Source organism: Myiozetetes cayanensis, unplaced genomic scaffold, assembly GCF_022539395.1.
Source record: "Myiozetetes cayanensis isolate MyiCay16 unplaced genomic scaffold, myiCay2020 scf10, whole genome shotgun sequence".
In the NCBI taxonomy this organism is placed as follows: Eukaryota; Metazoa; Chordata; class Aves; order Passeriformes; family Tyrannidae; genus Myiozetetes; species Myiozetetes cayanensis.
Window position 1 is genome coordinate 33,809,267 of NW_026086605.1, and position 26,467 is coordinate 33,835,733.

General features: G+C 53.7%; 1 protein-coding gene across 1 annotated transcript; it reads right to left on the bottom strand.

Moving 5' to 3' along the window:
* Positions 1-375: 375 nt before the first annotated feature.
* On the bottom strand, positions 376-25,747 carry PAPSS2 (3'-phosphoadenosine 5'-phosphosulfate synthase 2). The gene is given in 13 exon segments (XM_050305648.1): positions 376-2,135; positions 2,528-2,757; positions 3,419-3,447; positions 3,450-3,686; positions 4,509-4,644; positions 5,384-5,589; positions 8,593-8,704; positions 9,148-9,261; positions 9,386-9,504; positions 9,759-9,897; positions 10,254-10,489; positions 12,058-12,163; positions 25,614-25,747. Coding segments are annotated over 13 exon segments (1,827 nt in total). The 5' UTR covers positions 25,635-25,747; the 3' UTR covers positions 376-1,993.
* Between the last annotated feature and the right edge of the window lie 720 nt (positions 25,748-26,467).

Sequence of the window (26,467 nt, forward strand, 5' to 3'; positions counted from 1 at the left end):
GAAGAGGCACGAGGGGTTATTTCTAATTGCCCCTGAGGGCAGTTACTGCAGATGAACTGCAATTCCCACTTCTCCTGGAACTTTTCCAGACTTGTCTACTCTTGCTGCCGCCTCAGGAGTCCTTCTTGTCAAAGCTCAAGCCCTGCTAGAAAGGCTGGGGGAGCAGCGTGGTTTGTCCTGCAGGAACGTGGCCGCTTCAATCCCGTGGCTCCAGCGGTTTGGTCCAATCCTCCCCCTCCGATCCTGCCTCTCCTCAGAGGTGGGGATGAGCCTCATCTCTCTCCCACACCTCCAGGGCCAGCTGCTCAAACTGCATCGAGTCTCCCAGATGCCAAGCGAAGTTTCTCCCCCAGAAAAAATCCAAGTGAGAGCTACTTAACGTGTATAAATATTTATTTGTACTAAAAGTGAGGGTTTCGTAGCAGAGCAGCGAGTTCAGAATATATTAAATCATGAGATGCCATCAGTTGAAGTACAAATTCCAGTCTCATGTCTTCAATAAATACACTATAAAAGCCCCAGCCCTCATACTGTAATCAGGACACTACGCTGGTTTAACAGGACGATACAACAGCAGTGTTTGCTGTAACCACCTGGATTTACCACAGAGGGTTTTTTAATGCTGGATTGTTTTAATGATGAGCAGCAACAGCGCCACTTCACTCCTTAAAAATCCAAAGTGGGAATCTTGCTTTTGGCTTGCAGGTCCCTGCCAGAGGGCCTGAGCAGATGAGGTGCTGTCAGCTCCCACCACGGGGGCTGCAGCATTTCCTTGGACTATAACACAAGCTTTGGGCTCTGTGCTCCAAAGGCTTTAAAAAAATGACTTAAAACCCCACCCAACGAGCCTTTTTGGGGGGTTGTTTCCCACCATATCCCAAGGCCTGGAGGCTGTGCCATGGCCCCAGCAGAGCGGCTCCGAGCTGGCGGTGTCGCTCCCTACCCTGACAAGCTGGTTGGTTTTGCTGGACGTGGATCCGTTTGGAATTAACACTGAAGCACGACAAGAAGGGAATGCTGGTTCCTGTTCCTTGGGAACACATCCTGACCGGATCTGGGGCAGCTACTAGGGGAGGACAGGTATAAAAATCACAAATTCAGGTGGCTGGAGTAACAAGAGACTGTCCTCTGCTGGCACCTCCCAATTCTTGCTTGTTGCCCAGAGCTTTCTGAGAGGTCTCAGGTGCGTCCCAGGCCTGCTTTTCCTGCCAGGCTGTGAGCACAGGGAGCACCAAAGGCACAGTCCCCACGGAGAGCTGGACCCAGAGCACCAGGAATGCTCAGCCCGGGTTCTGTTGGACCACAGAGGTCCAGCAGGAGGAAACAAGGAATGACAGCGAGCAACTGGCTCGGCCACGAGGAACTGGTGGTGGTGGTCAAGGCTGACTGTAAAAAATCCTTTTAAGAAAGGGCATTAAAAAGATTCCGCTGTTTATTAGGGACAATTGTCTAAGGCACAACCTGGAGGGTGGTGACTGGATCCGGGCACAGGGTGCCCATTTCCCTCTCCCAGCCCGGCAGCAGCATCCGCTCCTCACTTCAGCACCTGCTCCTGCCTCGTCAGGAGAGGGGCACTGGGAAGGCACTTCTTCATTCCTGCCCCACGCAGGGGACAGGTGGGATTTATCCCGGTGCCGAGGCCCCATCTCGGCACTGGGAGCTGGTGCGTGGCCCGGCAGCACCAAAATATCCGTGTGGCCCACCTGGAGGCTGTGCTGGGCTTCCTGCCACCAGGATCAGCTGGGAGTGAATGAAGGGACCTGCTGCCCTTCCCTTCCAGCTCCACGAGGATGCTCCCAGCAGCTTCAAGGGGAGAAGGACCAGGCTCGAAGTATTTCTGATTAGTAAAAACCACCCTGACCCGGGTGGGAAAATCCCACGGTCGGAGCACTGGAAATGCCACGTAACTGATCTGTGTCATAGGGAATCAATCAATCATTGCTCACTCTTAATACAAGTATTTCTGGGAAGGAGGAGGAGGAGGAGAGAAGCGTTAGTTCTTCTTTTCCAGTGACTGGTAGTAGGTGGTGAGGACTTTCCAGGCTTTGGGGGCCATGAAGCCATCCGGTGGGTTTTCACCTTCCCGAGCGAGTTTCCTCATGCGCGTTCCTGAGATGAAGTCGAAGTCGTCGTGCCTGTGCAAAACAGAGGCCAGCGACATCAGCACAGCTGGCCCAAGTCATCCCCCGAGGGCTCCTCATCCGAGGGGAGCTGGAGCATCCACAGCACGCTTCCCAGCCGGGAGAGGCTGCGTTCCTCCCGCCACTCAGTCCCCAGACTGTGCTGCTTAATCCTCCCTGTGGCACCTTTAGTTCCACGTGAGCCATCCTTGACCTGGTGACAGCTCTCAGTGGGGGATAATTCCAGGGGGGGGCTTTCCCAGGTTCTGCCCCCCACTCCTCTCCTTAAGAGGAACACCAAGGGTTTTCCCTCTGCCCTGGCGAGCCGTGAGCCCGAGGTGACCACAAACCCCCCCATGCTGTGGGAAGAGGGGCCGAAGGAACCGCGACGCCGCTGCTGCCGTTACCTTTTGGGGTCATAAAAATCCATGGCCCTTTTCAGCTTGTTGTAGGCGGCCACCCTGAAGGGGATGATCTCCACCGAGGTGAGCCCCGGGGCCATGCTGAGCACCTTCCCGCCGTGCGTGGGCTCGTAGAGGTCCTTCTTGGTGTCGGGGTGCGGCATTCCCGCGGGATCGCGCCCCACGATGTAGAAGTTGGCCCCTGCGATCATCCGAGCTCGGCAGTGCCACTGCACCTGCACGGGGAGGGCGGGGACACGAGGCTGAGGGCTGGGCAGCAACGGGGCCACCCAGCCCGGGCTGCGAGAGAGCTCCTGGCCATCCACACGCAGGCAGGCAGGAAGGAAGGAAGGAAGGAGATGTGTCAGCAGCCTGGCTGCGGGTTTGTCGCGGCGCTGAGGCCGCCCAGACACATCTTGTGCTGCTTGGACCTGATGCAGCCACAGTTCTCCTAAGGACACGCATTTCCAGGGAAACACCGGGCATGGGAACGGGGTTTGTTCCAATCTGGCGGCAAATGGAGGCCGCAGTTTGAACCCTGAACGTGCAAAGGCGGTGCCCACCACACGTCCTTCCCTCCCCTCCTCCCTCAGGGCAGGTCCAGCATTGACTCCTTTGGCCCCACCGATTTAGGGATGGCAGGGAAACCACTGGGGGGGTGTGGAAAAAATGAACGTCCCTGCCCGACAGGAAAAGGGGAAATCTTGTTTCTACCCCTCGTCCCCAGTGAGGGGATGGGAGCCCACGGAGCTGAGCTCTGCGAGGACACAGCAAGTACAGGGGAACCGTGGAGGGAACGGCTACAACTCCCTTCCTGGGACTTCCCGGAGCTGCAGGGGCAGGTTGGCAGCAGAATCCCCACACCCTGCCCCGGGGAGCAGCCAAGGGCTCCGTTACCTCCGTGGGGCCGGCGTAGAGCATGGGGAGGGGAAGATGGCCACGATGGTCGACTTGGGGTCCAGGACCTGCTCCTCCAGCACGGCCGCGTGCTGCTTCATCCGCCACTCCAGCGGCACGTCGTCATCCTTGGTCCACCCCCCCAGGGGGTGCAGGAGGAGCACAGGGTTCTTGTAGCCCCTCTCCAGGAGCTGGCGCCGCGTGTCCTGCATGAGCAGGGCGTGCCCGTTGTGGACGGGGTTGCGCAGCTGGAACGCAAAGACGGCGTCTGGAAGGGAAGGACGCGGAGGGTCACGGGGCTGGCACCGACCCTCAGGGCCCCCTGGCTTCGTTTTACACACCTGGCATTTCCACACAGAGTCATGAGAGTGTCCTGCCTCCCCACGAGTGAGGCCTTAAATACCTCGGGTGAGTGTTTCACACAGATCCGTGGCTCTGCCAAGGTTGTTCTCGTTACACGCCCTTCCTTTGGGGCTGGTTTCAGTCCTATAATGTTCAGCCCTCCTGTAACGTTTGTAGGTGGACAGACACCTCCAGCAAGTTCCCCAACTTCCCAAGTGACTTGCCAGCTCCACGAGCTCAGTGGCACCTTCAGGAAGGCCAACGCTCTCCCCAAAGTAAGCATGGGTGTCTGACCTCTGCCAGCCTGCTGGGACCAGGCTGGACAGGGCTTGGAGCAACCTGGGCTAGGGGAAGGTGTCCCTGCCCATGGCAGGGGGTTGGAATGAGGTGATCCTTAGGGTCTCTTCCAACCCAAACCACTCTGTGATTCTGTGGGGTAGCCCCTGGGAGCTGTCCCCATGTGTGAAGGCCAGCCCTGTCAGCGCAGACAGGGAGGCTCTGACCTGCCAGGGAGGACACTGCGCTGTCCAGCCCATCACAAGCACCATCCTTAAGCACGGAGACCCTGCCCCGCTTTCGTGCCTCCTACTGCTCAACCCCACCGGAACAGCCCCATTTTGGGAGTGTCCAGCAAGCAACCTGGCAAGTGCTGCGAGTTTGGGAGCACGTCCCCACGGATCACACCACCCTGCCGGTGCCAGCTGGGGCAGGGAGAGCCGTGCCCCCAGTGCCAGCCCGGGGCACTCACCAGCGTTCATCTCCCTGAACTTCTGCTTCAGAGCCCGTGGTGTGAGGCGGTACTGGTCCAGCCCATCGTCCCACTTGATCTTCTCCAGGACAAGGAGGTCTCCACCGACCAGCCAGTCTCCGCTCTCCATCACCATCTGTGGATTACACACACACATGCAGGGCAGAGGGGGCAGCAAGTACCTCCTTTTCCCTCTCCCACTCTCCTTTGAAAAGTGTTAGGTTTCACTCTGCTGGTGGGGTGATCTTCCCCTCCCCCTCAGCACATTGTAGGTGGAAAACCTCGTTACAGTGACCACATGAACTGCAAAAGGTGCCAGCCACCCAGTCCCCACCACTGCACCCAGCTGGGTGCTGCACTCTGGCAGCCAGGAGCGTACAAGGTATGGCACAAAACCTTCCTCCACCTCACCCTTTGCTCTTTCCTCCTGGGAGTACACCTGTTGCTGACTCATTCCAAAAGGTGTTTCAAGGGAGGGGGAAAAGAATTAACACAGCTTTAGCCTTTTTAGGCAGAGTCACAAGTTTTGACAGCTCAAGTCACTGGGTGGCACCCAGAGCTCTCCCCTTCTGTGAGGGATGAAGCTCCTTGTACTGCCAGAGAGTAAGTGGGAAGAGAGGAGCTGTAAAAACACGACACCCCTGTTGGCTGCCTGCACAGAACAGCCAAACTGAGGAGCACTGACTCCTTAGCCTAAAAATTCACAGAATATTCTGAGATGGAAGGGACCCAGCAGGGCCATCGAGTTCAGCTCCTCAGTCCTGCCTGCTCAGGATGTGATGATTCCCAGCGAGGAGCTGGGCAAGCAGGAAACCCACAGCCCTCAAAACCCACATTTGCCACCCCAGCCAGGCTTCCCGGGGGACAAACCTTACCTGGATGTGGGGGTGCCTGGGGCAGGTGGTGCCCCAGACACGGGCACAGCGCTCCTCCTTCCTGTGCTCGAAGAACTCGGGGCTCCTGAGCACGGCCACCCTGCGGCCCTGGTAGCTGAGCGCCAGCGCCTCGCAGCCCTCCAGCCGCTGCTTGTCCCCCGAGGACACCGGCAGCACGATGGGGATGCTCAGGTTCACCACGCCATCTGCCAAGAGAAGGGCACAACTTCACCATCCTCCGGCCCCGGGAACTGGGAGCGTGGCAAAAGGAGGACACCGCGCGAGTTCGGTCACGGCGCCGCTTTCCCTTCAGCGCTGCCGGTAAGTTGTGACCTCAGCGGGATCCAAAAGCTCCTTGTCCCAGGGACACAGATGTCTCCGAGACACCTGGAGGACCTCATTGCTTCCTGCACTCCCACTCTTCCCCTGGTTCTTTTCCATTAGTTGTGAAGTTAATGAGTGTAAACGTGCTTGGGAAACGCAGCCCTGGGTGCAAGCCCTGCCTCCTGCTCCAGGAGAACCAGCTCCATGGGCACGGTGTTCCCTGCAGCACCCCATTCCCTGCACACCTCCTGAGCTGCCTCTTCCACCACCACACTTGGTTTCCTCGGGTTTTTTTCTGGTTATCTCTATACTGCTGCTCCTCCTGCTTGGTATCTCTGCACTTGGCCCTTTTTAATCTGGGTGGACACAGCAAGTCTAGACTTGCACATGCAGTCCCTGATTTTGGTGTTGTCCCTAAATACCTTGAAATCATGTTGGTTTTATCCCCATTCCTCAATGTCCCAGTCCTCCCATTCCTCCTTGGATAATTCCAGTGCTAATACAGAAGAATCAGTCCCGCCCCATGAGCTCCCAGTCACAAACAAATCACTGATTCACTTGGTTCTGATCCGACTGAAATCAGTTTGGACCCCTGAGAGTCTTAATTTGATCATTTTGACTGGGTTGTAGATTTTTTTTAATCCTTATTAAAATATTTGCATTTGCTTTTAATTCACAACTGGGTATCATTCGTCTGCCAGGCAGCAATTTTCACGAATAATCAGAATTACAGTCACATGGGATCCAATCAATATCAACTTCATACATTTAAATCACATTAACAGCGATCAGTCAATGAAGTCAGCACAGGAAAAACAAACAGCTGGATTATGAAACCAACCAGTCATGCTGAAGGGGAGGCTCTTCAGGCTCCATTTCCAAATGCAAGATGGAGATTGAACAAAAGATCACCCCAGTGATGGTAATCACAAAACTGCACGACTGGGATTTTTGTGGTCTGGAGGACATGGCATGTCTCAGGCCACGTGGATCATAACCAGGCCACAGTTGTGTCTAGACTTAAGAATTTCCTTTTTTTTTATTTTTTAAAATAAATCTCAAAAAATTATAGCCAAAAAAAAAAAAAAATCTCAATTGCAGTAATTTGTGTTCAGCCTAAGGACAGTTACATACATACCAGCTACCAAGTGACTCTTTCCTGCGAGAACACAAACACAATTAAGATAATTAAGATAATTAACACTCACAGGCACCTTACAGAAACCATTGCAAGAACCAAAGCTTTTAAAACCTCAGCCAGGCACCTCCCGAGCACGGGCCTGATGATGTGGCCTCCAGGGTGCCACCCGAGCTGTGGTGCTCACCCATCCCCACACGGGTCACAGTGGCCACAAAACCTCTGCTGTCACTGTCACCCCCTCCTGGCACTCAGGCACTGCTGGAGCAGAGGGCAGAGCACTGCAGACCCCACAGCCCTCCTGCAGATCCCCCTCCCTCCCTCCCTGGTGGCCGCAAAGCTCACCATCCATCCAGCCGCTGGGAAGTCAGGGTGGGATTTACTGCCCCAAGGCTGAGCAAGCAGAGCATTAACTTGAACAACTCCCCCAAAAGAGTGGCTGGAGCTGCTGAAAACTCCCTCACACCCCAGGGCAAAAGGGCTGGACTGACTCTGGAAGGACCAGCCTCAAACCTCTCTTAGCCAGTGCAGTTCCCAGCACCACGAGGTGGAACCTTCCACCGTTTCCTAAAGCTCATCCAGGAGCACCTGGGATGTTCTCCCTCCTGTCCAAATATCACCCTGAGGGCCTGCCCGTGCAGGTGTCGAGCGTGGAGACCTCCATGGAGACGAGGTGGCCCAGGGACTGACGCTGATGCTCTCTGCTACAAAGAGCTCGCTCGGAGGAGTTCATCCCTGTCCTGCCTTTGTCCCTGACCCCACGGATCTCCACAGATCCTGAACCTACGCCCACAGACCTCAGAGGAGCTCTGCTCAGTGATGCCTGCAGGGGGAAGGGGGCACCCCAAAAACAGATGCTGTCTGAGACGAGCCTCCAGCGCAAAGTGCGGAGCTCTGAAGCAACGTGGTCATCAAGGGGCACCTCTGCAACCTCGTCAGGCACAGCAGGCAGCTCAAAGACCACAGGGCAGGCTCTGATAACAGGGCCATGTGCTTTCTGAACGCTGCCTGCGCCCTGGGAAGGAGGTGAAAGGCTATGACGGGCCTGAGAGCAGAAGCCCCCACCCAGACACTCCTGCAGTCCAAAGGGAGCAGCGCTGGGCTTTGCCTCTGCTGCACCCTGCCCAAATCCTGACAACAGCAGCGAGTCACTGCCCCAGCCCACCGTGGGATCTTCTGGAGGGAAGGCCAGGCTCAGAGGCTCGCCAAGATCCCAGATTCCTGCAGGCAGAGGTCACTGCCAGGTCTACAAAGCCCTAAGTGAAGTCACAGTGACAGCATCTACAGCTGAGAAACAGGATGGGAACACCTACGCCCCTCTCTCAGCTGTGGGTGATCGTTCCCTGAGCACTCCTTGCCTTTTCCAGGGATGGAGCACATGCTGCTAATGGATAAGGAAATCTGGTTTGTCTCAAGTTATCCAATTTGTATTGGATAAGCAGGTGAGTGGGGTGGGAGGAGAAAAATCAGGCTCTGCTCCTGTTTCTAAGGAAGAGGTGCCTTCTCCAAGCTCAGCCTGGCCTTGGGGCTGCATCTCTATTTACCCCGGTGTAAATAAGGGTGGAAAGAGCTGCACAAGGGTTCCTGAAATGCCTGAAGGATGTCAGAGCTGTGAGCCAGGGCCGTGGCCACAGCACGGCGACCTCGGCCACCTTAACACAAGAGAGGAAACCACCTCTGTGGGGCGGGAATCCCACCCCACAGTGGCTTCCTGGCCAGCATTCCCGCAGGGAGGGGGGATCCATACCGTTGAGCAGGGTGCCAAAGTGGAGCACTTGCAGGTACTCTGCCTCACGCATGAAGCCCTTCAGCGGGGTGGCCCAGCCTTCGCTCAGCACCTGCACCCACTGCAGATCCAGCTGCAAAACAAACCCACAGGGCACTCCTGTCACGCTCCTTTAGAGTCACAGAGTGGTTTGGGTTGGAAGGGACACCTTCCACTGGCCCAGCTTGCTCCAAGCCCCGTCCAACCTGGACACTTCCAGGGCTCCAGGGGCAGCCACAGCTGCTCTGGGCAACCTGTGCCAGGGCCTGCCCACCCTCACAGGGAAGAATTTCTTCCTAATATCCAACTTGTCAGTGTGAACTTGTGGGGCTGTTATTAAAAGGGGACTCACTTTCAACAGCACAGGCTGGAGACAGAGCAGAAAATAGCTGAGGGTCAGGATCACACCTCAGCTCACCATAAACCACAGCCAGGAAAGGACGTGGCCATCACAGGAACACAGGCCCCTCTGGCAACACTCTCCTGGAAGCTTCTACCCTTGGATCAGCTCAAGAATGCCAGAACCCATGACAGTACCTTAGTGATCTCCACGGATGGCAGCTTCTCTGCCTCAGCTCGGACACTGCTGAGCTTATTTTCAGGCACAAACAGCTCAAGAACGTCCTTAATTGAGCCCTGGGGAACGATATTCTGAAAGATAGAGAAGAGACAGCACCTGTAAGGCACACACTGGTTTTTATGTACACATCAGAAAGCCCGTGTCCCAAAGCAGGATTCCAAATCTGCTGGTGACAGCGGCATAAAAATGACCTACCTGTGCTTGGAGGAGCTCCACAACCTGCTGGATGCATTCAGACACTGATGCAACGTTCGTTTTCAGCACCAGTTCAGGAGCTTCGGGTTTCTCGTACTCCGAGTCGATCCCCGTGAACCCTACGGACAATGAAACCCCAAATTAAATTTATTTAAGGCAACACTCGGTGCCCCAGAGCCAACAACGCTGTGCAAACAACCAGCAGGCATTCAGCTGTGCTGGGTATGACAAGTGACATCTGTGACAGCAAGATTAGGGAAACAGGATCCTCTTGTGCTCCACAAAGAGCCTCCAGAAACCCACCTCTATGTGCAACGAGGTGTCCAGTGCTTTGGAAAGTAAAGGCAAAACAAGACCTCACTCCTCTACATACCTTTGATCTCTCCAGCTCTTGCCTTTTTGTACAGGCCCTTCACATCTCTGCTTTCACAGATATTTAAAGGAGCATCTACAAAGATTTCAAAGAAAGGGAGTCCAGCTGCCTCGTGAATTTTCCGTGCATTTTGACGATCCTGTTAGAAGACAGATGGGAAAATCCTGTGTGTCCAAACCGCAGCTATCACCTTCCTGCTACCTGATGTGTCCTGGAGCTTGACACAGGCAAATTTTTACACTAATTCTAATAAGGGTCTTTCATCTTCCTTCCCTCCTTTCCTTTAAAGATACTTGAAAAAAAACAACTGTACAAATGTACAAGTTCGTTCTGTTTTCAGCTTTTTCCACCCAAAACCTCAACACCTTTTTGTGAAGCAGGACAGCAGAACTTCAGATTGCGAAAAATTATCTGCCCTGTGTCAGAAAACAGCTGGACAGACTTGATGATCTCAGAGGTCTTTTCCAACCTTAGTGATTCTGTGAAAGAAGGTACCTTGGTGAAGGGGGAAATGAAGCTGGTGATGCAGACGAGCCCGGCGTCGGCGAAGAGCCGCGCCACCTCGGCGATGCGCCGGATGTTCTCCTCGCGGTCGGCCGCCGAGAAGCCCAGGTTCTTGTTCAAGCCGTGCCGGACGTTGTCGCCATCCAGGGAATAGCAAGGGATGCCGTGGGACACCAAGTACTCCTCCAGGGCAAAGCCGATGGTCGTCTTGCCGGCTCCAGAAAGGCCTGATGGAGACAGGGGAGCGAGGGTCAGGTTTGAGGTCGAGAGAGTGAGGGTGTCCTGGGACACCCACAGCAAAACTCCTTCTGTCTGAAGTTGCCTTAGGAAGGAGCGAGGAAGGGAAGTTGGATTCATCTTTGTAGCACACCTGGGTCAACCTTCTTATTAACTGCAGAATCACAGAATCAGTCGGGTTGGAAATGACCTCTGAGATCATCAAGTCCAATCCTTGCTCCAACCCCGCCGTGGTTCCCAGACCAGGGCACTGATGCCACATCCAGTCTCATCTTAAAAACCTCCAGGGATGGAGAATCCACCACCTCCCTGGGCAGCCCATTCCAGTGCCTGATCACCCCTCAGTAAAGAATTTCTGCCTAATGTGCAACCTAAGCCTCCCCTGGCACAGCTTGAGACCGAGCCCATGAGAAAAGCTGCTACATCCCAAAGTCTGGAGGGGCTCAACCCAGCAGTGCTGCAGAAGCACCTCCTGCTGGGCCGTGGTGGGACACAGATGCACCAGGAAGTAGGGGAAGTTTGGAAGGGTGCTGTGGCCTGTAAGTCTCTCAGCATCTCCCTCTTTCTCCTTCTGTTCCCACTGAGGACCAACTGCTCTTCCAGACTGAACCCAAGGAAAGGTTCTTGCAGCAACTGTGTGGGGTGGGACAGGCCCCAGCAGCAATGGCCCCTCTGCATCCACAGACACTCCTTCTTCAGGTGCATATTTCGAAGAATAATCACAAGGCAGAGAAGCTCAAACCTTTTAGGCACAAGATTTTTTTGTGTGACGCTCAAAAGAGAAGGAGATTCCCTTGGACAGGTTTTTTGAAACTGAATCCAAGTTGAAGAGGAGAACAAACCAGAAATGTGTTTTCATCCAACATCTACCACCTAAATTGACAGGAGGGCGAAAGGGCTTTACAAACCCTCCCAAGCAAATCCTTCAACATCCTCTATCAAAGAGAATGCCAATATTTAACAAGCAAAGGAACAACTGGACAAGTGGCAAAAGACAGAGCTGTCTAAATATTAGAAATGAGAAACGCTACTGTCACTTCCAGCAGCCCCTAATCCCCAAACAACGAGCTTATATTTCAAAGCAGAGGAGAAGGGCAACAAAACACATGCAGGGAATTGCTTCCAGTGCGGCTGGCTGAGAATATTTATTCTCCAGACAAGGTGACTGCCTCGTGCTGCCTTAAACGCAGCAAACCTGTGTGTCCCAATGAACTTCCCACCGCCCCCGAATGAAAACACTCGCATTTTGGACAGCCCTGGGCGCGTTTCGCTGCCAAGGACTGGCTGGGGTTCGAGCCAAGGCTTCCTCAGCTACACACTTGGGAACAACAAGTGCTCCCCTTGGGGCCTCTGACGTGTTCAAAGGAGCCCGATAACAGCTGGGAAATGCACGAAAACATCGGTTCTGGGCGGCAGCTGCCAGGGAGAACATCTCGCTGCGTCTGCGCTTCCCACGTGTGAGGGTTTTGCAATTCCCGGCTCCCAAGGAACGCTGACGTTTCCCGCCGATCCCCGATCCCCAGCTCCGAGCCACGCTCTCACACCCAGAGGAAAATACCTGTCAGCCAAACGGTGCAGCCTCGGAATCCTCCTCTGGTACCCACAACTTGTCCTCTCTTGCTCCTGCTCACGTGGTGGGCTTGGTAGACCACGTTGGTGGATCCCTGAGGAGAGCAAAGCGAAGCGTTTTTGTACTGGGAGCAACAAAGAGGAGGGAGAGAAACGCAAATCCATTCGTGAGCCACGCAGCAAACCTTGGTGTGAGTGGGATGGGTGATTTGTTGAAGGCCCTGAGCCTGTGGCCAGAGTGCTGCTGGTGGTGGTGGTGATGCCTCGGTGCCACCGCTGCTGCAGGAGCACTGCCAGGGGACCGCAGGCAGGGGACGGAGGGCACAGACACACACTCCCTGCCTTTTCCACGTTTTGAAACATAGGCAGACTCGCCTATGATTTTAACTGTGCCTGCACAACAAGGGCAACTGCAGGTGCTCGTTCACCTGCTGTGCCTGACACGAGCTGGCTGTTGATAACTGGGGCAGGAGACGGCCACATGGCAGCGCCGAGCTGAGCGACGCCCGGAACGCGCCGGGGTGCCAGGCAGAGGAATGACCCCGAGGTGTTTGTGGGCACTTCCCAGAGCAAACAAGGGACTGGCACAAAGCTGAGCCACAGGTCCGAATTTTGGTGCTTCCTAAAGTTGCCCACCCTGGCCTCCCTGCTGGCTGCAGATGGAACAGCCTGTCCGTGCCCTGCAGCTCCAGCAACGGCAGCTCGACAAGGAACTGTCCACATAAAGTATCTGCAAGACCTTACTCATGGCAAGGATCATCTTTCCAACTGAGGCATCCAATGGATAGTAGCAGGAGGGAACAAGGATATAAATATATCCTGGAGAAATATATATATATGGGAGAAGCGAAGGTTGTGTGGAGACCTCACAGCACCTTCCGGGATCTGAAGGCGCTACAGGGAAGGCCAGAGAGGGGCTGTTCAGCAGGAACTGGAGAGCCAGGACACAGGGAATGGCTTCCCACTGCTGGAGAGCAGGGTTAGATGGGATACTGGGAAGGAATTCTTCCCTGTAAGGGTGGGCAGGCCCTGGCACAGGTTGTCCAGAGAAGCTGTGGCTGCCCCTGGATCCCTGGAAGTGTCCAAGGCCAGGTTGGATGGGGCTTGGAGCAACCTGGGCTAGTGGAAGGTGTCCCTGCCCATGGCAGGGGGTGGAATCAGATGAGCTTTAAGGTCCCTTCCAACCCAAACCATTCTGTGATTCCATGAAAAACTTAAACCACCTCCAGACCTGCCCCTGAAGAAGCGAGCGAACACTACACATCCTGTGACTCAGAGAATAAAAGATAAGCAGCTCAAGATCTGGTTTTTGTGGTTTGTTCTGTTTTGTTGCTTTCACGGTTTGTTTTTTTTTTTGCAGGGGGGTTGCCAAAACTTGGAACATTTTTTGAGCCAGCAACACCACGGTTTAATTTTCACCTGTCCCTGCGGTTCAGGCTCCAGCAGCGAGACCGAATGACGGACAGGGACGACCAGGACTGACATTTCTGTGTGGAGAAGCGAACCTGCACACTTCAAATCTCTCTTCTGCATCAGCAGGGACTCCAGCCTTTGCACAGTGCTGATGTGCTGATGAGCCCCTGATATCCTGCGTGCCTGGGGAAGGGGTGGGATCTGACACATCCCTCCGGGGCTGACGTAAGGAGATTGCTGCAAGTACTTGTTGCTGTGCCACAAACCCGTGCTGGGAGTGCATCCCAGAGCTGCTATTTTGCACACTGGCATCTTTTGGGAGCTTGGGGTGGCATCACTGAGGGCAGTTCTGCAGTTCAGCAACACCATCAGACCTCCCCTCCCCGCCGGCAGCTCCAGGGGGTACCAAACCCTCAGATTTTTTGTTAATCATCTTCCTGGGAAACTCCTCCTAACCCCGAGCAACTGGGCTGGAGGCTTTTGTTTGGCTGGGAATGGGCTGTTCAGTGGGAAACATGGACTTCCCATTTCATAATCCAGCAGCCTGGATGTGGTTTGGGAAGCCAGAGCTGGAAAAAGACGGCAGGGACTGAAGGCACCGGGAAAAATGAGCAGCAGTGGCCTGAGAGCAAATCCTGGAGAGATTTCATCTAGGAAGGGCATGTCCTGCAAGGTGGTTGGGAGGCAGAGAGAAGGGATGGATAGGGTTTTAATCAGATGCAGGGCTGTCCTACTGATTTTATTCTCAGGGTTTTAACCTTGCCATCGTAAATCAAACATATTTAAATAATTAACCCAATCATCATCACAACACTTACACCTGGATTTTGGGCCTTGCAGCAGGGACAGTTTAGAGACACTGGTCAGCATGGCTTGGAATAGTCCAGCTCAAGGAAGTGAGGTTTGGAACAGGAACTTCTTATCTATAATTCAGCCCCAAACAAGGCAATAAATGACCCAGCAGAGTCCCCAGAGAAGAGCTGTGCAGCCTCTGCCAGACAGAGGGTTAAAGAGGACACTGCCACACTCTCTCCTCTCCTTGGAAATCTGCTTGGCCCTGTCTGGATGATGTCAGTGCTCAGCCCACCCCATCTTAGCTCATCCAGGAAACTGGGGAAAAATAAAGACATCACTCCAAACCTTGTAACTGAGGCTGCAGGGGCCCAAGAAACCAAATCTGAACTCTGCTTTTGGTCTTCCCTCCTACTGAACCCTTCCATGAGGTTGGCAAACTGGGAGACACCAGGTGACAAGGTCTGGGGGACCTCTCCCAGCCACTGCTGATGTTTGTTGGGAGTAGAACCGCTGCACGAATAACAGGAAATGCACCAAACAAACAATGCTTACAATCACAGAATTGTAGAACTGCTAAGGCTGGAAAAGAAGTTTAAGATTATCAGGTCCAACCGTCAACTCAGCACCATCAAACCACATCCTCAAGTGCCCATTTTTTCTTGAACACTTCCAGGGACGGTGACTGGGAGAAGAGACCAACTCCCACCTGGGTACACCCTCCTGTCAGGGAGTTGGAGAGAGTGATCAAGTCTCTCCCCTGAGCCTCATCCTCTCCAGGCTCAACAACCCCAGCTCCCTCAGCCTCTCCTCACAGCACTTGTGCTCCAGATCCTTCCCCAGCCTCGTTGTTCTTCTCTGCCCCTGCTCCAGCCCCTCCATGTCCTTCCTGAGCTGAGGGGCCCAGAGCTGGACACAGCACTCCAGGGGTGGCCTCCCCAGCGCTGAGTCCAGGGGCAGAATCACTGCCCTGCTCCTGCTGCCACACAATTCCCAATCCAGGCCAGGATCAATTTGCCTCCTTGGCCACCTGGGCACACTGCTGGCTCCTGTTCAGTTTTCTCTCCATCCAAACTCCCAGGTCCCTTCCTGCCTGGCTGCTCTGCAGCCACTCGGTGATGCTGCAGAAGGAGAAGTTTTGCCACGAGAAAGCCGCGCTGGTCATTGCGACGTCCTCGTTGTGCCCTCAATTCACCCCCTGCCGCCACAGCAGCACCTCTGCCCGCTGGAGCTGACCCAGGCAGGGTGCTGGAAGCTGTCCAGGAGCCTCAGCTCATGTCAGGCTGCAGCAGCATCCTGCTCTGGACAGGGACTCCCTCCTGAAAACACGGAGCAGAACAAAGCCAGCCGAGGAGGGCTATTAAGGGCACATCAGTCACACCTCCGGCTCCTCCTCCGAGCATCCAGCTGGAAGCTGGCAGCGCTCACGGCCCCAGGGAAACCCTGACCCACCAGCCAGGGGAGGGTCAGGACTCCCCCCAGCTGCGTTTTTATTTATAGGGCTAGCTCAGTGCACCAGGATTATGATTCATTTCTTTCCAGTCAAGCATTTCATACACGCCCTATTCGGGTCCTGCAGCCTGGACGTGTCTCCAGGAAGGAAAAAAAAATAAGGTCAAAATAAAAACAGAGGCTCTCAAAAGGTTTTCAGCTGATCCTATTTGCAAATGGCAAAATGGAGCTTTTCAACTGATCAAAAAAGCTTTCACTTGCACAGGCACACGATGGGATTGTTGGGGCCAGGACTTGGACTCCAGGATCCTTCCAGCTCCAGGAGATTCTGTGACTCCATGAGTTTGAAATAAAACACTTGCTTCAGCCTCTGGAGATGGATCTAACTTATTGTTAAAAATCCCCTCCCAAATCCTGCCATCTCGAACCAAAAAAACCCAAAAAACCACCACCAACAACAACAACAAAAGAAAAACCAAAAAAACCAAACCCACCAAGTTTAAAAGATCTTTTGTCCTACCAGTTGAATTTGAGGCACAAAAATTAAGTTTATGGGGTTTCTTGGTAAAAATTAATTTCTTCTACCAGGGTAGCTCCCACTGGGTGCTCTGGCAAGAGGGTGATGCTGTAATCCATCACCAACAATGGGGAAAAAAACTTCCATAAAAGAGACATCTGATGAAGAAGAGCAAAATGATTATAGTCAGAAGGAGCAAGAGAGGAAAAAAAGGGAGGGTTTTGCTTGTGGAAACAAAGATTTAATTATGACCATACTGAAGATGGAGAAACCTCAGCATCTCTTGAGTCTCGATTTAGCTCTTGTAACCCTAAACCTCTGGATTTTCCCAAATATCCATTTCACGGACTAAGGCAGTAAACACTTCAAAATCAGCCCCATTCTTTCCCAGGGGAAAACCCCACCAAGAAGGAAATTTTGCCTGTTTAACTTCTCAGGGTGCAGATCCAGACAGGGAAGTGGGACCTTCTGCCATGCAATCCACCTTCCTGCTTCCCATCCTGGTGTTCCCATCATGGTATCCACCTTCCTCCTTCCCATCCTGGCGGTTCCCCCTGTTCCCTGCACTCAGGATGTCTCCCCTCCCACCGCCTGGACACGAGCAGGAATGATGCTGTGTTTTCCTTCCAGCCTGAGCCGAGCACACAGGGACGCGTCACCAAACACCCCGCTGAGGCTGAGGGGTTGCCAGCACTCCCAATTCCCAAGCTGGAAGCAGGACTGGGCTTCCTTTCTTCATCCAGCACTGGGAATAAACCCCAGCAGACCCGGCTTGCTCCTTGGCACCCGCCACCTCTGCTGCCCGTTCCTTCTGGCAGCACCTCAACCCCCGGGCACTGCCAGGGCTGTAACACAGGAGACCTTCAGGAGAGCAGCAGGGCCACCCCAGTTCCCCGAAACAAGCAGCCTTTCAGCTGGGAGACAGACGGTTGGAGATGCCAAGCGTCGCTACCACACGGGATTTTCAAGCTGCTGTCAGCTAAAGTCGTTGTGATTTTTGTTGGGTTTTTTGTTTTTGGTTTTTTTTTTTCTTAAGCCACAAGAATTTCTGAGCTCTTGGCAAGACTTTGTTTTTTGATGGCTACTCAAGTATTTTTTTCTTTTGGCGTAAATCTGCGTGGCTTGGATCGCCGCAATCAAGTTTTATACAGCCTTGGTACAAATAAATAAATAAATAAATAATTTTTTTATAAAATTAAAAATCAACAAAATCAGGCTCATGTTCCAGGCTCACTTTGCAAATCAGGCAGTGATTTCTACTCTGTGTGAGTCTAAATCAGCAGGCTGGGCCTTAAAATCTGCCTCTCCGAAGGCTCCCAGCTCAGGCGTTCCCTTATCTCGGAATTAGATGATGTCACTACTCTCATTTCCTCACAGAAAAACTCGTGAGTCAGCCTGTGCTCCTGCATTTTCGGGATGAATCTGCAAGGCCAGGCCAGCTGTTATAAAAACAACCTTCCCCATCTTCATTCCTGGCATCCCAAGGGAACAGCTGCAGGGGCAGGCAACAAAATATCCGACAAACAAAGCCCTCACGTCAAAAACAACGATTTCAACGCGAAATTCCCCCCGTGCCTGTTGGCAAATCCAGCTCTGGGAAGGGTAAATTGAGGATCAGTCCCTCAGACTCCACGGAGAAGAGGGAAGGAGGACAAAGGTGCAGATTTTGACTACACATTAACTTTGCTGTCGAAGAGGTTTCCAGGTAGGAGTTGCATCCACAGGTAATCGATTCTTTTTTTTCCACTTGAACCTGAGATTGAGGAATTTAATTACTGGGTTGTGGCTCTCTGTGGTAAACACGCCCCTGTACATGTCCCACCTCCTGCCGTGGCAGGACGGGCACCCTATCCCTGAAAACATGCCAGGATTCCTGTTCCAAGTACCATGCAAAGAGAACTGGCAGTGCAGTGCCAGGAGACCACCAGCTGAACAACCAGAAACTCTGCTGATCAGAAACGCAGTGTGAGTCCAGAGAGACGAAAGCAGAATCTCCTTCCACCCTCTGAGCTAGCACAGGTTGGACCCAGCTCAGCTCTAAATGATATGGGGATAAGACACCCATTTTTAACATGTCCAACATATCCCTCTCAGGAGAGAAATCCTGCACCTTCAGAGAGGCTCTAGTGGTTTCATAAGCAAAGGGTGCTACAGAGGATCAAGACTTCAAGCAGCTTCATCAGGTTTTAAAATACACATATTCCCAAATCCAGAGAAGGGTAAAGCTGGGGAAGGGGCTGGAGCAGCAGGAGGGGCTGAGGGAGCTGGGGGGGCTCAGCCTGGAGAAAAGGAGGCTCAGGGGGGACCTTCTGGCTCTGCAACTCCCTGACAGGAGGGGGAAGCTGGGGGGGAATTGGTCTCTTCTCCCAGGCAATCAGCAACAGGATGAGAGGAAGAGGCCTTAAGCTGCACCAGGGGAGGGTCAGGTTGGACTTCAGAAGGAATTTCTCCACAGAAGGGCTGATTAGACATTGGCAGGGAGGTGGTGGAGTCCCCACCCCTAGATGTGTCCCAGAAGGCCAGGACATGGCACTGGGCACTCTGTGCTCTGGGACAAGGTGGGCATCGGGCACAGGGGGGACTCGATCTCAGAGGTCTTTTCCAACCTAAATGATTCCATGATTCTGTAAAAGAACTATTCCTCCTGAACCACTTCTCCTCTGCAGGACATCTCAGCAGCCTGATGAGAGGAAGAAGCCGGACTCAAGGCCAGACTGGGTCTCAGTGCCTCTCCCTGCCCCAGCTTGGACACTCAGGTCTTGAACCTCACATCTTGAACCCCGTGTGCTTGACTCTGCAATGGTGGGTGGCCACCAGCAGGCAACAGGAGACCTCTCTCCACCTCAGCAGTTCTCTGTGAAGGTCTGCAAAGTGCAAAAGCAGCAGCAGAAAGGAGCACAGGGAAGCCTGTCCAGAACCACCACAGAGGACACGGTTAAACGGGGAGGGCAAAAGTTCACTTGGCTGGGAAAAAATCGTTACGATGAATTCATGGAAGGAAAGTTCATCAAATGCTATCAGGAAGAAAGGCACGGCCTCTGGTATCTGGGGTCATAAATCAGTGGAAGGGGGGACAATGAACTGTGGTGTCCCAGACATGAAGTCTCGCCTGGCTCCCACTCTTGGCTGCTGTTGGAATCAGCAGATGGAGCCAAACAAACCTCCCTGTCACTCAGTACCCCTCCCTCACTCAGTCCCCTTGGAGTTCCTGCTGGATGAAGACAGGGTTGTTTCCATTGTCACACCACTGGATGTGCCACCCTGCACAACGAGCTGCAGGACACACGTCCGAGTTGAGGACTCAGGTTCAGAGGCAGCAGGATGAAGGTTTCCCTCCCCATCTCCCCGTGCATCCGACCCCCACGAGCTGCAAGATGGGCTTTTAATTACATGAGTGCACAGGGGGTTGCCTAGAGCCTGGCCTAAGGCAGCACCAAGAACACTGTACCCTTTCCTGAACGAGTGGCTGCCTGGCATTTCCATCATCCCTCCCTAAACCAGGTGTAGGCACAGATCTTCGTCATTCCACGCTGCTCCAAGGCTTGCTGAAGGGCAGTTACTCGTTTTCCTTGGAGATTATTGTTGATTGGTCCCTCAGAAGGTCATGAAAACTCCCAGTATCCCTCTAAGGGTGGCATCATCCCCAATTTCACAGCAGCGGAGAGTAAGGCCAACAGCAGATGAAGACTTGAGATCCCACACAATATTTAAGACATAAAAGTGACACAGGTTTGGGCAGCTCCCCTGGACTTCAGGCTGCTCCTCACATCCATCCCCACAGTCCCAGACCAGCTTTACAGGGGTGAGGGGCAGATGCAACGAGCTGCCCCAGCCACGGTGGTGGGGACTCATCCACATCATTCCCAGAGGCAAAAAAGCATCTCAGATCCCCACACTAACACTCTAAAAAGCCCCTCTAAAACAAGGGTGGTTTTTTTTCCCCCCTCTTCCCACACTCTCTGGCAGCACAGCCTAATGATCTTCCCACCAGAAGGGCAGGGCAGGTCTGAAAAATGACCTCCCACCCAACACACTTTTTTGCATCACAAGGGGAAGCTGAAAATCGCTTCGATATCGAAGAAAACACTTTGTCCTGCCAGAGAGGCCGCGAAGACCTCGAGGTCAGAAAGCCCTGGAAATGTAGGTAGAGACGATTGTTTTCCAGCAATGCCCTAAAAAAAGCTCATCCCGACAAACCCCGCAGTGCTGCATCTAAAAAAAATCAAATCCAATCCAACCCACGTAAACCAACTCCTTTCTCCAGCTCGTTTTGGCGCCGCGTCAGCAAACAAAGCTTTTGACACACGGTTGGATCCCAGCCAAGCTGCAAGGAGAGGAGCGAGGACCGCTCTGTGAGGGACGGGAGGCAGGGCCAGCAAGGAACTACCGGCCCCACAGGCAATTCCCAACTTCCCAACGTCCCGTTTTGTGACGGGGGGGCCGGCACTGAACGCCTCCTCGGCCGGGCTTGTCGCATCCCTCCTTCTGTTAATGATCCACTCGGGGGTAAATTCGCCCTTGGAAATTATTAAGCCGCGAAACCATTAAGGAACTACTTCTCACTTCCCCCAGCTGTGATTCAGAGCCCAGTCAGAGACGATAACCATTAGTCACGATGCTGGTAAATTCGTAAATGCACACCTGAACCCCACAGCCTCTCTCTTAATGGGCTTTTTGAGATACCAAAGCGTACGGGCAGCGTGACCAAAGTGCAAGTTCAAGGCAGGGCATATCGTGGGCAGCATTAACACAGGCCCTGCACGCCACTTATCTTTGGGGGTGTGGGGGAGGCACATACAGCTGGAAGTTTATCTAAAACACCTGGTTTCAGATAGGCAAGGTCTTTCCATTTCTATTTCGAGACACCCTCCAGGATCAACATCAGCCCAGTAAAAATAAAGAAAGAAAAAAAAAAAAGTAAAGGCAAGTATGCCAGTGTTTCTCTTGAAAACCCTCCAGAAAAACAAAATCCCCATGGCCTAAATCTAAGCTGCAGCTGCAGTGCACATGTCTGGGTAGTGTGGGGTCTTCAACATCATTTATCTTGCCTCAAAGCTCTTGTAGGGGCTGCCCAGGGAGGGCATGGATGGAAACCCCTGCCTGTGTCACAGGTTTTGACACGGATTTGTACCTGGCTGTGACTTCATCTGTGCACCCTGAGAAGCAGATGAGGCTGCAGTCTGTGTTTATCCAGGAGCAGGACAGGAGGGACATACTGACTCAAAGCCACCACCCCAGATGGCAGCAGCAGCAGCAGCTCAGCTGGTGACCCCTGGGAGATGGAGACAGCCCGAAGAGCCACTGCTCCTCTTGGGAAAGCAAAGGATTAACCTCCGAGCTCACCTGCAGGGATCAGGCCTGCCCTGTCTGCCTCCCTCCTCAGAGGGGAAGGGGTGGTTCAGGCAGGAACTGCCCATCCCAGCAGAAAAACCCTTCCACTTTTCCATCTGCACGTCCTTCTACAATCCTGGTAGATGGTCTGTCTGTGCAGCAACTTGGAAAAACATGCCCTGCTGCTCTTGCTGCCACCACACTGCCTGGGAGCACCAGACAAGCCCTCCTGCACTTGGGGAAGGTCCCCCAAGGTCCTCACCAAGGGGGTTCTTTAACTCCCCAACCCCTGCAGGGCTCAGCCATGGAAAGAAAAAGGCATTCCTATTTAGAAGCCTGCAGCGTTTCCTGGCTTTTCTTCCCTCAAATTCCCCAACAGAGCAGAATGTTCTTACTAAACAGGGTCTTGGGGCAGCCCAAGCGAATGAAACAGCAAAGTGTGGGCAACAGACTGGAAAAGGAACTTGTTAATAGCAAGGGGCTTCAAAAGAAACAGGGAGAAAAGTGGAGAGCGCTACAGTTAACAAACTAATCACCTCACCTTTCATTGATCTCCGAGGAAAAGAGATATAAAGCAAAACAAAGTAATAGAATATAAACCAAGAAATCCCGAGCATGGGATGAGCAGCAGGAAAACAATCCCCTTTGACTGTCGTGGTGCAATGAGTTGGGCACTGTGTTTCACAAAATAAATCATGCTGTAAGAACAAGGCTTGTGACTGGCTGGATAAAACAGGAGAAACGCTTTCTTGAGTAATTCAACCCACACTAATCCCCTGAAATCAGGGTGCACTGTCACCTGGACGAGTGGCAGTGAATACCTGAGCTATTCTTAACTGCTTGGAAAATAAACACCTTTAAAAGTCTTTTCCTCTTTGTGTTCAAGGCAATAGTTTAGAGGAAGCGTGAGAGGAGATAAATGGACGGTCTGGGTTTTTTAATAAGCTTTTTCTTCCATATTGCTTAGCAACTGAATCCATGAAGCTGTACATATGCTACTGCTCTGGGATATCAGTCCATCTGAACTCTGCCCCGTGGCTCCAGTTTTTTCAACACGAGAGTATTTTTTTTTTTTAGGCAAAGAAACTAAGCCTCTTTCTTCAGGGCTGTCATCTGAGCTTGTGGGTTTTTTCCCTTCTCTTTAAATAAATTTCAATAAGCCCACATCATTTGCACGGAAGCCCTGCACAAACAGAAGTGAACCAGCCGAAATTACAGCTTTGTGACCCATCAGGCTCCAGCAGCAGCTCCCTGGTGGAAGCCAGGGATGCCACACGCCGCCCCAGCTGGATTCCTGGAGACGCCGTGACCAGAGCAGGGGGGTGACAAAGCTGGGACACTTACCCTGAAAAGGGCAGCTTCAGCACCAGGCTCTCATTCTGCCCTAAGAAATAAGAGAAACTCGGGACGTTCCCCTGCCAGGGGCAGGACTCCCAACGCCTCCATCCCACGAGACGCATCGGGCTGCACTTTCCACGCACCCACGGGGACACAAAGCCACGCAGGCAGTCACCCCAGCGAGGGGCCAGCCCTTCCCAGGCCGTGCCTGTGGCTTTGGGCTCCGTGGCAAACCTGCCTGGAGCACACTGCACCATCTGTGTCCTCCTGGAAACGCTGCCCGGCGGGGAGACGCGCCGAGCTGCGGAAATACCAGGGACGCCGCAGGTGGAGGGAGAACAGGCTGCTGTCTGGACAGAGCTAAAAGAACCCCTCAGCCCTGAATGCCACGCTGTGCAGGAGCCCACACAATAAACAAGGGCAGTCCCACAGCTCCACCTTCCTCGCTGCAGCTCCTTCGCTCCCGAGAGCTGGATTTTGCCGCCGAGCACACAGGAGGGCTGTGTGAGGAACGTGAAGTCTTTAAGGTCATCGTCAAAGAACGTTCTTCTCCCCCAAAAGTCAGTCCCGAAACAGGCCAGTAATAAATGTTTTCTGTCAGTGAGGTCTGGGAACGGGAGGGCACTGCCTGGCACACAGAGGACTTCATGAGCAGAAACAAAGAGAGCAGAGAGCGTTTCCACACTAACCGGCCAGAGAGATTCCTGCACACCAAGTTTTGGGTCCTCAGACAAGGCAGAATTAAGGAGCCACGTTCATTTTTAAGGACAACACGTGCAGAAGCAAAAAAAAAATTAAGTTTTCTTCTCTACACCCTACCCGAAGCTTCTATTAATAAATGCAAATCAAACCATCCTCTAACTCCAGAGGGCATTCAGGCTGAATTTCGGATTTAGATCCTGGGCTTCTAATGATTCAGTTTCCAAAAGCGGGAGCACAGTCAAATAACACAGCTGTCCATCTTGCCACAGGTGGCACTGCTATGCCTCTCAAGAGCTGACAGCTGATCAACATCACCTGCAAATCCCAGCTCTGACACACTCTCAGCTGGGGAAAAAACACTGCTAACATCCAGCCTCACAAAACCTGGTCTGTGGGAGAAAGATTGAACACACCACCCACGTCATGAAAACGTGGTAAAACTGAGATTTTCTTAGTAACGAGGATTTTTGGGGGTAATAAGGATTCGTGTAACTGGGAGAATGAAGAACGGGGATTAAGAAGGGGGCAGTCCCTAGTTCTGCACCCATCTTAATAGGACAAATTATTGCGTGCCCCATCTTCATTTTCTGATGGAACTGCCTTGGGTGCAGCTACAAAAAGGTATCAGGAGAAATCGTGCACACATAAATAATCGTGCTGATCAAAGGATCCCTATCGAAGGGAAATTCCTCATCCTCATCCCGTGCCTTTGCTATCAGCTGGGGGTGGCTGAAACCGAGAAACCGCTGAGGTTGAGTGAGGAAAGAGAACTTCCCCCCGCGCTCAGTGCAACACATCTGCCCGGGACTGACAGGAAGATCGCTAATGGGACATCACCACTTCATCACCCTTCCCAAAACCTCTGCTAATTAGTGAAATCTCACCTTTTCTCAGTCCATCAGACACCTGGCAGATAAGCACGTGAAAATCCACCCACAACGCTCACCTGGATAGCACCTGTTCTGACAGTCACCGAACAAAGGTCGGCCACGAACTTGCTTATAAAGGTCATTTTTTCAGCCCAGGGTGGAGGCAAAGGAGAGGGATTATTCTGGAAGTTCAGTAATGCCTCCCTCCTGTCACACGGCAATAAACAGAACTCCCGTGCACAGCTCAGGGCTTGCACCTCCCCTCCCTGAAATAATCCCTAAACCACAGGTTTTCGCGTTCCCAAGAACACCCGGCCGCACAGGCGCGCTTTGTTCCGCGTGGTTTTGGTTGCGTTCCTGCACCCCGCACACATCACCAGGGTGCTCAAAATGCATCTGAAAAAAGTAGGATGAAAAAAAAAAAAAAGAAAGAAAGAAAGGAAAAAGAAAGAAAAATCAACAGGCAACAGCAGCCTGAAAGACTTTAACGTCAAGATTTCTTCTGGTTCCGATTTAAAACCTGGAAAACGTACGGCGCAGCCGGAGGGACCCGGGGCTCCCATCCCAAATCCAACAAGTACGGGAGGGCAGCTGGCAAGCGGAAAGCGACTTCTGGCTGCGACTGCGATTTGCAATTTTAATTTCTAACTGAACTCTGCTCTGCCTGTGCTTATTTTTCATCGCTCCGCGCGCGTTATATTTATTTTTAAAAGCGCCGGCTCCGCAGGGCTCTGGGAGCCCATCGGTGGCGGCGGCGAGCGGCTCTCGCCGGGCTCCTTCCCCTGGGTGGGACCGGGGCAGAGGACGCCCAAAAGAGCCACCCAACGAGCGAGGCTCAAGCCTTCGCTCCTGCCCCGACCTTCGAGCTCCGGCGGGAATGGCAGTGAGCAGCTCGGGCACAGCGGGGCAGGTGCGGGACACCTGCGGAGGGATGCGCGGCACTGCCGGGCACGCCCCTGCCCGGTGCCAAGAGCGTCCTGCCATCCTCCCCACCCCTCGAGGGTTGATGCTCTGCCCGTCCCCTCCCCGCGCCGGATGCCCACGGGGATCCCGCGTCCCTCCGGGGGCTCCGGGACGGAGAGGGGCTCTGCAGGGACCCCTGTCCCCGACCGCTCCCCGGCGCGTCCCTACCGTGTGCTCCGGGCTCGACATGGTGCGGGCGGCGCGGAGGGCCGGGCGGGCCGGGGCTATAAGGGCTCCGCGACACGTAGCGCGGCCCTGGGCCGGCCCCTCTCGCCCTGCGCCCGCCCCCGCCTCCTCCTCCGGCCCGGCCTCCCCTCCCCTCCCCTCCCGGGGCAGCGGGCAGGGCGCTCCAGCACCGGGGGGGGACGGGTCACCCACCCGCCAGGGGCGAGGCACGGCGGGCACGGCGCGCCGAACCCTCCCGGATCGCCCGAAAGCTGCCCTAAAAAATCAGCTCCGACCCGCCCGGCCTCCAGGAGGGAGAGGAGGAACAGGAGCCTGCACGAAGCGGCTCGGGAAGTCACCTCTTGAAGATGATGATAATGATAATATGAGGATGATGTCTAAAGCCAAAGCAGTGCTGGAGGATGGTCCCCGAGTGTTTGGCCAAAATGCCGAAGAAAGCTGAAACACAGAGGAGTCTACCGGCACACAAAGCTCGGCAGGTGAGGGGAAGCTGAAGCACCACGCTCAAATCCCAGGATGCTGCTGAACCAGAGGACAGGGAAAGCACGGCACATCCTTGGGATGGCACGGGAGCCAGCGACAGGAAGAAATGATCCCCGTGGGTCTGTAAGTCTGCACCTGGGGATGCACAGCCTGCTCCAGCATGGCACGTGTCCTGTGACCACTGTCTCCTGATCCATACCCATCCATCCATGCATCCAGCCCAGGGCTATCAGGATGGCTGTGCACACTGTGCTGCCTCTCCTCTAGGAGGAGATAACTCACTTCTCATCGTGCCCAGAACAGCAAGTGCTCTTAAGATATCTATCAGACGGGTCCAACGTGCTGAACCTACC